The sequence below is a fragment of the Panthera tigris genome, chromosome A1 (assembly GCF_018350195.1).
Source record: "Panthera tigris isolate Pti1 chromosome A1, P.tigris_Pti1_mat1.1, whole genome shotgun sequence".
In the NCBI taxonomy this organism is placed as follows: domain Eukaryota; kingdom Metazoa; phylum Chordata; class Mammalia; order Carnivora; family Felidae; genus Panthera; species Panthera tigris.
The window spans coordinates 146,410,129-146,422,618 of NC_056660.1; the positions used below are offsets into that span (position 1 = coordinate 146,410,129).

The 12,490-nt window shown below is 36.0% G+C and overlaps 1 protein-coding gene across 1 annotated transcript in view; it reads right to left on the reverse strand.

The window, feature by feature from the left end:
• Nucleotides 1-513: 513 nt before the first annotated feature.
• The window catches only part of EDIL3 (EGF like repeats and discoidin domains 3), a 319,001-nt gene continuing 307,024 nt past the window's right edge, over nucleotides 514-12,490 (reverse strand). The window contains exon 12 of the mRNA XM_042956589.1: nucleotides 514-805. Within this exon, the coding sequence (XP_042812523.1) occupies nucleotides 656-805 (150 nt within the window). The 3' untranslated portion in view covers nucleotides 514-655. The remainder of the gene's footprint in view (nucleotides 806-12,490) is intronic.

Here is a 12,490-nt window from a genome sequence, read left to right on the forward strand (position 1 = left end):
TTAGCAAAAAAAAATATGGACTTATTCAGTCATTATATAATATAAAGATATATATGAATAGAACAAAAAGGAAAAAAGATCACATAATATTTGATTAGAAATACTGGAAGCAAAATGAGAAATATAATGTCAATTAGTACTGCCTGTTACAGATTCTTTAAAATTCTGTTCTAAGCACTGACAGTGTTTGGTAGGCACAGGGAAACAATTATGATAATGAAGAGTCATTACAGAAGAAAAAAAACTTATTGCTAACATTGCGGTATCCCTTTTATAAGAATTAGTTGAGTATTGATTATAAAAGTTCTATCAACTCTTGCTTCTACTTGATAACTGTGAGATTTTTTTTACCCTTGCTATCAAAAGAGTGCTACTTTCTTTTCTTAATATATTTCAACCATTGTGAATAATTCAAAAGACAATGACAAAAGTAATTCACAAGTTAATGTGATGTTGCTTAAGAAATTTAAACAATAAAAATCAAATTAAACCAGTGAAAAGGTAAGCTTAGACCTCCTTAAAGACAGTGGCCTACCATAATTTAAGCACTTTTTCATGAAAAATACCATTCAGTTTCCTACAGATTTTGCACAGTTCATTCCGTGGAGATACTTTTAGGGAGATAGAGAGGAGAGTTGTGGGGTATGGAGTCTCCTCACTCCTCCTCTGTGCAGCCCAGCAGCTCCGACCGCAGCGTGATCCTTCCATACCAGGACCAAGGAAGGATTCTTATGTGCCGTGCATAGATGGGAGGGTCGATGACATTTTTCCTGTGCGTATCATTGTCAAAATTGCCCTGGAAAACCTAGTAAAGAAGAGGAAAGAATATCAATCATGTAGCCTTCTTTTCCTTGGGAATTATTTTTATTATTTTCTTGTTTCAAGCTTTTTTCCCAAAAGTGAGATTTGAGAAGTAATCATGTTTTTCAAAATAAATTGTTGCAGCTTCTTTCTTATGATAATTTTTAAACCAAACTGTCAAGTAATGTTTAATGTAAAGACTTAAATAAGGGGTGCCTGGGTGGCTCAGTTGGTTAGGCATCTGACTCTTGATCTCAGCTCAGGTCTTGATCTCAGCGTCATGAGTTCAAGTCCCATGTCGGGCTCCACGCTGGGTGTGAAGCCTACTTAAAAACAATCAAATAAAAATAAATAAATAAAACAAAACTGGGTGTCTAAGGCAGGAATATGTATATCTACCATTTTCCTTTGCCTACCAGGTTTTTAAAAATGCAACAGATATTTATTTTTTGCTTATGTCACAGGCTGATGTTGATTAGGCAGCTTGCTGAGGGTGCTCTCTTCCAAGGAGTGACTCAGAGATCTAGGCTGCTCTGATCTAGGCTAGCCATCATCTGAAACATGGGGTCTCCACAGTGACAAATGATATGGTGAGAGAGAGTTGTTAGCCTGTGCAGGATGTTTTAAAGAACACAGTAAGGAAGCAGCTTACATCATTTTTGGATACATATCATTGACCTTAACTAATTATATGACCCCAGCCCAGTCGTAAAGGAGGCTGGAAAATGGAGAGGAGAGCATGGATATTTGGTGAGCACAGTACCATCAAAATGTCTTTTACTCACTTTTCACATAGACAACAAATTCCCCAAGAGATAACACAATCAATGCTGTTTTGTACTCCCCCCCTTTCTTTTTTTGGCTTCTCTATTAATTTCTGGATCCATACAATACTGTTGTGATCATTGTGACTTATAATGTCCTGACACGTTGGCACTGCATTATTCTCTATCTTCCTTCTTTTGTTGCAAAGCTTTTTTATTTTCTTAATGCATTTTATGTCCATTTTTCTCCCAAGAGACCTTTATAATAACTTTTAAAAGTGCTTGTTTCAGAAAAAACAAAATCAAACTACTGGGATCCTGATAGAAATGGTATTAAATTACACATGACTTTGGGAGAAATTCATGCATTCATAATATTTAGTCTTACTTGAAGATTTCATCATTTTTTGACCTAGAGATTCTGAACACTTATTATTGAAGGAATTTCTAATGATTTTATATTCACATTTTTATTTCAGCTCAACTAGGATAGTGAATGTCCCTTCAGAGTTTCCCCTTTTAACTTTATGAGGCATCTTATAATTGGAAGATAATTTTCTTTCTTGCTTGAGATCAAAACATGACTATATGGGTAAAGGGAGACCTGAAAAGAAAATTCCCCAAAGGAAAAAAAAAAAAGAAAAGAAAAAAAAAGAAACGTCATCACTACATGACAGAATATTTAATCTGTATCTTTGAACATTCAAAAATTAAAGGGAATGTTTTAAAAACCGTCTTCTAGAATAAGTTGGTTCAGTCTCACATGATCATAAAAGGTCCCCTGGAAATAGAAAAATAAAGATATGCTCTTTAAGGCATTATACAGCATGGTACTGATTAATAGAAGCAAGAGACAAGATGGGGTAATCTTTCTGTTGGTCCCATGGAAAGATTACGTGTCGTTGAGGGCAAATGCAAAGTGCGATCCCCATCTGGTGGGGAATAATCTTTCAACATGACACAAAATATATCTCAAAGGCTATTTTTGAATAAATACTTGCTGAAGAAGAGAATACCGAACTGTGCCAAATCTAGAATTCATCATCCTGGCATATCTGAATCCATTTTCATTTAATAGGCATTTTATCCTCAGCAATGCTCTGGCTTTGAATTGACCAAGCAGGAACTAATTCTGGATTTAAATGTGTTACTAAGTAACAGTGTCTCTGTTAGCAGAAGCTCACATGGATAGGGCATACCACACAAACACTCACCAGAAATCCATAGAGAGGTTGTCATTGCAAAAGCAGAAAATAAGAGAGTATATTGTACGGATCCCTGACATTCTCTCTGACATATAATGTTGGATTCAAATGCTTCACTGAGATTGTCGTGTTACAATTTAATACAGAATCTCAAATCCAATTTCATAGCCCTGCTGGAGAACTTAATGTATATCTTCAGAATAATAGAACTTAAATTCATTAACTTTCATCACAAGATCTATAACCGTCCAAAACATAGTGTCATACCACTTCTTAAGAAAGATATACAGTAAGAAACAATTTGCTTTTAAGTCACTGGTCCTCAGCACAAGTTTCAATAAGAAACTATCAATCCAGAAAGGAATAGTTGACATATTAGTTAGACTTATCTTTTTATAATGGAAAATATATTTAAAGAAACTACATCAGCTCTGAAACTGCATACAACTGTGACATTTCTGATTCAATGTGTGAAAGTCATAAATATTTGAATGCTCATTAAAAAGATTAAATGAAGTTTCATAAAATAGTATCATTAAAAAACAAAAATTTTCACAGAAAAACAGCCACAGTCGACATTGGAATCACCCAAACTATGAGCTAAAGGTAGTGAAAATATACTTTTAATATTGGAGGTCTGTCAGTAATGATATAGTAACGAACACTAAGCACATACTTGCGATTTCTAACATGACATCTTGTACTTGCTGTGCAAACATGTGGCTCATGTACTGTTTCCTTGTCTCCAGCACTAGGAAGATCTTGCTTAAGAATTGCAGTTTCAAAGTTTTACCCAGCAAAGGAATGCAAACTCAGTATTTTTAGTTAACTTTTAAAAATGTGTAAAAATTCTAGCAATGCACTTTCATATACACACTTTAGACATATAAGCACCTCGATTGAAATCAAAGTCTGAAAAGACTGATGGAAAACATTGAATGAATCTCCACTGAGAAGGGGAATATTGTACACAAGAAAGATAGTTTGAGAAGTTTTTAGGAAAGAGTCTGCACATGCTTCGGTTGCAGGAGGAGGCTCAGCTAATAATTAGCTGATGACAAGTTTGTCGATGCACTAAGACATTATAATGCTTAGGGATCTCAGGATTTTCCCAACACACGGGGCCTCAAGGAAAAGGTACTGAAAGTACTTTGGAGAGGCTTCCACAGTTACAACCTAGAGGATAAGGGAGAAAACTACAACTGCCTCCATGTGGCGGAGATGTTGGATTCTGTTTTCCAATGTCAACTCTCCTGTGATACTAGTTAAAATTCAAATCAGATTCTAATGAAAATTCAAATCTCAACACAGAGAGACTGTCAGATAAAACAATTAAATGTTGCTTCTAGCAACGTTTTAATAATTTTTTTCTCAGATGAGACTTGTCATTCTTCATTAGGGACAATGGTCTATTCAGATGATGATGAGTAGACGTCATCAGTGGAGACTGCCAAGAAGGCAGGATTATCCTTCATGACACAGTCAGAGAGCTGGGTCATATCTCAGCTTTTCTTAGCAGCCATGTACTATATACCTGCCTTTCACAAATGTTGAGGAATTCTTTGGGGATTTCTTGCACATACTACTTACTTAGAAAGCCATCTGGTCTGTGAAGATATACTTCTTGTTATTTGTTGTAAACAAATGCATTAAAAGTTTTAAAGAGACTCTCACTGGTCTAACCTTTTGGGATCTAACCAGCAGTTTTAAGCAGTTTTAGGTAGCCTCCCTGAGCTCTTCAGGGCTAAAGAGTCTGTATTTTAGCAAGGTCTTGGGTAACCATCAGTTCATCCCCATGGCGTTTTGGTCACCCCTTTCTAGATTGCATTATCTCTCTTTTGATATGTGGAGACTAGAACGATATCTGGAATTCCAAATATTGTGGAAATATAAGGGTTGAATAAGCTTTCTCGAGTTTTCTCTACTGTTTGTATTTGCTTTGGTAATGGTGTCAGACATACCATTGGCTTCATTGGCTATGTCTATACACCAATCTGATATCCTTAAAGGATAAAAGATCAAGATAAAAATGCATTACCCTAAAGCAGCATTTGTGTGTGTGTGTGTGTGTGTGTGTGTGTGTGTGTGTGTGTGTGTTCAGGGCAGGGAAAGGAATGGAAAGTGAAAAAAAATCTTATTTGGCATATATAATTTCAATTATTTATTCTTTTATCTAGAGTACTTATAACAAAGTTAGAAAAGAACAGTCTTTTCAAGCTCTGATCCCTGAGAAACCCTGTTTTTATTTAACTCTACCCATACAATGGAAGAACCCAAGACTTGGAAAAGAAGGTATAGATCTGCCAGCACCAATTTTTTTCTAACATTTCTGACATGGAACTTTCAGCCATGGCAACCTATTCATCAATATAATAGGGTAGGTATGCTTTTAGACACTTTGGAAGTCTGTCTTTTTATGGGTTGACATATGCCTCCTTCAAACTTTGATCTATGATCCTAGTGCTTTATGCCCAAAAAGCATAGAAGATATCTAATTACCAAAAGAAAAACACTAATAATAACTAATATAAACCTATCAAAAACTCAAAAATAGTGCTTGAGGCTAAACAGTCATGGTTGCTTAAAAAATTCTCATTTAAGTTGATCTTCAAACTTATCATCTTGACTGCATTCCATTGGATACCCTCTGGTTTAACTATGACTCAATTAAAGTGTGGATTTATCCAGACATAGTATGTAGTTATGACTTGAATGGCTCAAAATATAGAGGATACTTACCTTTGTTACAGATACAATGCTTCTATCAATGCAATAAAATTATTTAAAACTATTAGATTCACTTCGGTCATGATTGATGACTGATGGTCAAATAAACTATGAACTTTGTCATAGAATTTCTCTTAAGCCAGGATTTTCCCATTGTTTTACTTGTAAAATAGATTTATAGTGGATATAGAAATTTATATTTATTCCAATTTCATTTCATTTTATTGAATCATGACATTTTAAAAATAGCAATTCCTTAGTTAGAATTATGATCTATATAAAAATAGTAGAAATTTAATAGACATTGGAGTTAAGTATCTATTTCATAAAGTAACCATTTATGTGTAATGTGAGTATAAAATCTGGCATTTTGAGTGACATAAAGGACTTACACTTATTAGTTTATGGTTCAGCATCATAAAAATTGTTTTTATATAATTATTATTATATAATATTATATTATTCTATAAAATTACTGAGGGGCACCTGCATGGCTCAGTCAGTTAACTGTCCATCTTCAGCTCAGGTCAAGATCTCGCGGTTTGTGAGTTTGCACCCTGCATCGGGTTCTGTGCTGACAGCTCAGAGCCTGAAGCCTGCTTCGGATTCTGTGTCTCCCTCTCTCTCCCTCCCCCACTCATACTCTGTCTCTCTTTTCCTCAAAAGTAAATAAAATATTAAAAAAATTGAATAAAAAGAACATTACTTGAATTTCTTTGGACTGTCAAAAATTTCAGGTATAACTTGAATGAATGCTTTAATGGTTTAAAGTCTAATGAAGATTTTCACAGAATTAGTATGCATAAATGAAAGTAAACATATTTATTTATTCAGATAGTGTTTATAAGAAAGACCAGTTGCTTCTCATTCTATAACTATATTATTAATAAGTCTTAGTAAAATTTGCAATTTTTGTTCTACTTTGCCCTATATTAAAGCATTCTAAAAACCAAAACTTTTCATTAAAAAATAAAATAAAATGTGAGGCTTGTGTTAAAATGTATAGAAAACTATGTCTTAAAAAGTTTCACTTAGTGGTATGAACGTACATCACATTAAAAAAATCTTATTGGAAGTTTTACATGTATGAAACTTCTGTTAGTGATTGGATATAAAAAGTCTGAAACCAAAGTTTGATTATTTTAGCCTACATAGACTCTAGCTATTATTCAGTGAATTCAATTTTCTAGGAAAATTTATCAGCATCCTGAAACCATTTCATGATTGAATGGCTGGTATATCATTCTTGATGGTTTCTCTCCAATCAATTCCACTAAACCAATGAAACTCTGTAACAAAATTAGTCTAAATATAAGTACATTCTTTCATATGTAAAACGGGAACAAGAAATCAGTTTCCAGGTAAATTCCAACATTCTAGGAAATGTTCCTTGAAAAACAGTGCACACTGAGAATCACATTCTAAGAGGTGCACACACACATAAAGAAAAGGTTTTGTCAGAGAGAGTAGATTGTGTTAATAACCATCTACATTGATCATGAGTCTGGAAAAGAATGAGTTGGGGGATGAGCCCTCACTATAAGACTTCACAACAATGCTGCAGCAAAAATCCTCACTGGTAGAGAGGAACAGAGAGCTGCCTCAGTGTCTTCCAACCCTAAGCATCCTGCCCTTCAAAAGTGCAGATGAAGTAAGGCCATAACCATCCAAAACAATTTATCAGCAGGAGAACATATCTGTACAATTCAGGGTGTGTCCAATCTAGTATAGTCACAATGTTTGCAGACGTAGGTCATTCCAGTGAAGAGAATACAAAACATACAACTTTGTGTAATATGAGTGTGCAGTAAAATATTAACCTTACCCCAAAAAGAGGTCTGACCTTTGCTTTCAGCTCCTGTGAGCTGAAAGCCTTGGAACATCCTGCAGGAGAAGACTGTCTTTGTTTACATGGGCTGGGCCAGATAATGTATGCTAACAAAGTGATTTATGGTGGGGGCTTTGGACTAGCTTGACCACCTAAGGGGCTGGAAACTAAAGTCAGCCTTGCGGGCAGTAAACCATGTTTACATAACTGAGCTTCAATAAAAACTCTGAACATCAAGGCTGAAGTAAGCTTTCCTGGTTGGTAATACCTAGTGTATATTGTATGTCACATATCATTGCTGAGAGAGGTTTAGCACTGTTCAAGACTCTGAGAGAAAACAATGGAAAGCTAATGCCTAGAACTCTTCTGGATTCTGCCCCATATGCCTGTTCTCTTGGCTGATTTTTTTTAAAGTTTATATATTTATTCTGAGAGAGAGACTGAGACAGCATGAGCAAGGGAAGGGCAGAGAGAGAGAGAAGAGAGAGAATCCCAAGCAGGCTTCTGCACTGAGAGCACAGAGTCCTATGCGGGGCTCGAACTCATGAAACCATGAGATCATGACTTGAGTGAAAACCAAGAATCAGACACTTAACCAACGGAGCCACCCAGCAGCCCCTCTCTTGGCTGATTTTTATCTGAATCTTTTCACTGTTATAAACTGTAACTGTAGGTATAATAATTTTAAATGAGTTCTGTGAGTCGTGAATTGTCATACCTAAGGTGGTCTTGGTGACCTTTGAACACTGTTGATGTGAGAAATGAATGTGGATTTAGGAACTCCCAAACTTGGCAATGAGTAATTGATGTTGTAAGGTTATAGGTTTCGTGGAGGACTTTTTGATACTTGTAACGATTAGTCTGAAAAGGGACCCCAAATATCTCAAAGAATTGTGCCCCAAACTTCCTCAACCTTATGTGCCAGGCCTCAGGCTCCAAATTAATTGTGAACATATTCTTTTACGATTCTTTGAATAAATCCTAAATTTCCTACTGAAATTTATTTATCGTGGCCCTTGAGAACACTTTCTAAATCTTTTATTCTTAGGTTCTACTCGCTCTATTTTACTTGCTCCTTTTATTTTTATTTTCTGGATGATATTTATTTTCATGAACATAACCCTAGCAAATACATCAAACAGCTAGTGTGGCTTGCTTGTTCTGTTTCATATTTCAGTAACAAAACAGCTCACCATCTTTATTCTTTTGTATTTCTTTAAAATCATTTCTGCAAAAGCTTACACATTCCACGGGGAATATTACTTTGGCCATCTACTAGGGATTAATTTGAAATCCCTGGGAAACTGCCAGGTTTTCTGAAAGCTGTAGAACATAGTGACATATATAAATCATTCTGCACTGTATTTCATATTGGCTACCAATTTTTATCTGTGTTCCTTTCAGAATGGTATTTTGTTCCACAAGCCCTTTAAAAAACCTGGACCCTGGTTCCTTCAGAGATTTCTTTCCTTCCCAAGCTCCCTCAGTGAAATTAGATGAGGCTTTCAAACTGCCTACCCAAAGACTTAACTTCAAAGGTCCAATTATAGGACATTTTTGTTTGATGGGGGAAGTAAAAAGAAAAACATGGGGACAAGTTCCATGTCTTTCTTACACTAGTGCATGGATCATTTTAAACCATTAAAATGAATATACGGATTCTCTGAGAAAATGCATTCCACTGCCATTGCTGCCCTCAGGAGATTTCTTGTGGCTCTTAAGTTTGCTCTCTTTTGTAATTATGTAAAAAAGGAGGTCTTTGGCTTCAGGAAATACTGCATTTCACTGAACTGATCTGGCTTTGCTTCATGTTCCTAGTATATATAAATCTCTGATTATATCTCAAGAAATCTTTACTAACCCACATATCTGATATTCACTTAAGAGTTCTTGCAGTATTATGTGCACTGTATTGTTCTTCCTGTTACACATTTTTCTCCCCAAAATGCACTCGTTGGAGATTCTAATAATAATTGGCCACAACAATGCAAATATGTTACCTCTTTCTTTCTACTCTGACAATAAAGGGACTTTTCTTTTATTGCTTTTCAAACTGTCACACACTCTCATTTTCCTGTACTTAATACGAAAGCTGGTTGGCTGATATTTAATTCTTGACTGGGAAAGAGGGCTGTGATATCTTTCTAAAATACCTTCCTCCTTAGGTACTCTGGGAAAGAAGAGGAAATGGCACATCTTTGGGAATATTTTTGAAAACTTTTAACTTCTGGCCTCTCCTGGAAAGGCTCACCTGACCCATAGAGGTCTGAGATGGAGGGATGTAACTCTCCACAGTAACATCACCCTCTCTGTTACTGGCAAGCTGGCATAGCTTATACCTGTAACTCCCTAGTCCACTGCGAGAGCAAGCTGAGCTAAGGAACTGCTGAGATTCAACACAGCCAGATTCTCACAGCTGAGATTCAACACAGGGAAAAGGCCTGGGGACAGGGTAGCCACCTCCATTCCATCTTTGATTTTCTTGCAGATCCTTAACTCCAAGTGTCTGGGGAGCGGGCCGTTTCTTACAAAGCGCCAGAAGGGCCTCACTGAGAAATTCATAATATTTCTGTTAAGTCTTGACCCTGGAAAAAAACTCAGAAAAATCAAAGCTAAAGTTTCTAATTCTGTTGACTGTTACCTTTCTTCTCCCATAGTTGCTGGCATTTAGAATGCTCACTCTAAAAGTCACTCAATAGGTAGGACACACAACCATATTTAACTTCTTTTATGATGAGAGTCTCCTTAGAAACAAGAATACCCTAGGAAATATATCATATAGGATGATTGCCTATAAAGATTTATGAAACATAAAATATGCCATTCTAAACTGTGGCTATATACTTAAACTATCTGATTTCCAGCACTCAGATTTTGACTGCCATAAGAAATAGTCCTACAGAAGAAACAGAACTGGAAAATCATGTGCTTTTTTTTAAAGTTTATTTTTATTTATTTTAAGAGATAGAGAGAGAGAGAGAGTAAGCAGGGGAGGGGCATGGAGAGGGAGGGAGACAGAATCCCAAGCAGACTCCACACTGTCAGTGCAGAGCCCCATGTGAGGCTTGAACTCACAAACCATGAGATGATGACTTGAGCCAAAATCAAGAGTCAGACCCTTAACCGACTGAGCCACCCAGGTGCCCTGATCATCTGCTTTTTAAAGATATCTACAGGAGATATTACCAGGAGTAGTAGGAGAGTAAGACCATCTTATTTTTTTCTTTTTTAGTATAACATCAGAAATGTAGAAATGCCTTTTCTTTTTTCTATAAAAGTACAAAACAGTCTGCCTCTCTCATAAAGCTCAATGCTCATCTCAAAATTTCCTAAGTCACACAGGGCATTTTGCATTGTATCAGAACAATCTGTAGTCTGACTCTATCCCTTCATAGTAGAAATTTCCATGATGTGGCAGTAGAGAAATTGGTGTCTGATAATTCCTACCCCACCTTAGGAACCTTTTCCTCACTCCACATCTCCTTGAAGAGTTTCATCCTATTTTGGTCAGAAATGACTTCGTACACAACTATATATATGAACACAGTAGTGATTTCAGCATCCAGCCATGTGTCTTCTAAGCCAGACTGCTAAGGAGGAAAGAGTGTCAGGGAGTTGGAGAAAATATTTCTGGAGATGGACAAAGAGGTGGCAAAGTGAAAGCTCAAAGATGAAGCAGGTTGTGAGGGTGTGTGTGTGCTTGACTAGGCATGGAAGAAAGGCATCCCCACTTTATTCTGTCTTCCTTATGTGTGTTCTCAGAAGAACATCTGGTCTAGCTGGAAAATCTGGGAGATCTTTAATGGAGACAGGATTGCAGATACAAACTTGGGATATACTTATACTAAAAGAATTATCCATTGCTGATCTGAAATTCAAATTTAACAGGGTATGCTGCATTTGTGTTTGGTAAATCTAGCAACTCTAAATGAAGAACAGAGTAAATGGCCCTGAGTTGAGCAGCTGCAAACTTTACTTGGGTTTGAGCTGGATCCTGGGTCTTTTTGTTTCAATGTGTTGAGAGCACAATGATAATTAAATTATATTTGACATCAGGAGGAAAAAATCACCTTTGCCAATGCTTATAGATATTACTAAACTACCAAAAAGAAGAAAATAAATCAAAAGTGGAACGTTGCTATGTAAAAGTAATATTTTTTTCACTCCCTTATGAAGAATGCCTTCCTTTAATTATTGTCAACTATTTAACATTTCATTTATCTGTACAAAATTAATTTTATTTCTTGCTTTATTGGAAAGCAGGAAATTAATTCCTGTGTTTGGTCTTCTGGGTTTTTTTTTCTATAGAAAAATTGGAAAAAAATACTCCTTTCATCCAGGTATAATCGCTGGGTTCATCTTTAATTTTTAAAATTATCCTTTAATCAGCTTTGTGTTTCAAATTACACCAGAAGCCTTATAATGATGAGAAATGTGTTGCTTCTACAATAAGGGCCCCAAGGGGCTTAGTACCTTAGCGCCTTGAGAGCCCTCCATACATATAAATAAGCTTTCTCTTTGAGATCCAACAAAAAGAAGTATGGACATGAGTGTCGTTGCCTAACGGGTCGTTTTATAGGGTGTGGCAGATCCAGAAATCCTTTTATGGATTCTTATAAGCATGGAATTATGACAGGCATCTTTTATCCTTTTTCGGATTTAAACTGTGGAATGAGTAGAAAAAGACTAGAACATGAATTCATTTGGAAAGTCAGAGACTTCCATTGCTTCACACACTACCGCTGAACGGGTGCTGGTGGACAGGAAAAACGGCATGTGTGCCCTGTGGAACTGACATCCTAGAGGGTTTTTTCACCTTCAAAATATGCATATTCAGCAGTCAAAATATTAGTTGTTTGGAAATTACTTAGAAACGAAGTGGGTTCATATTTTTTGCTGTATTCCAGCCAATGGTAAGTGCATAGTTCCAACAACCAAAATAATGACATGTTTTTTTTTCTCTTACTCAGACTGATCAAATGCTCATTTTAATAGTGGGGATGGTAACTATCAGATTCAAGTTAAATAGGATTCTATTTTTTTCTAATAAAACTATTAAAAATCTTTCACAGCTAAGCTCTGCTATTTCTGTCAGGTTCATCACTGCCTTTTAATGAATAATAACATTTTTGAAGTTTAAACAACTTATTAAAGGTTTACAGCCT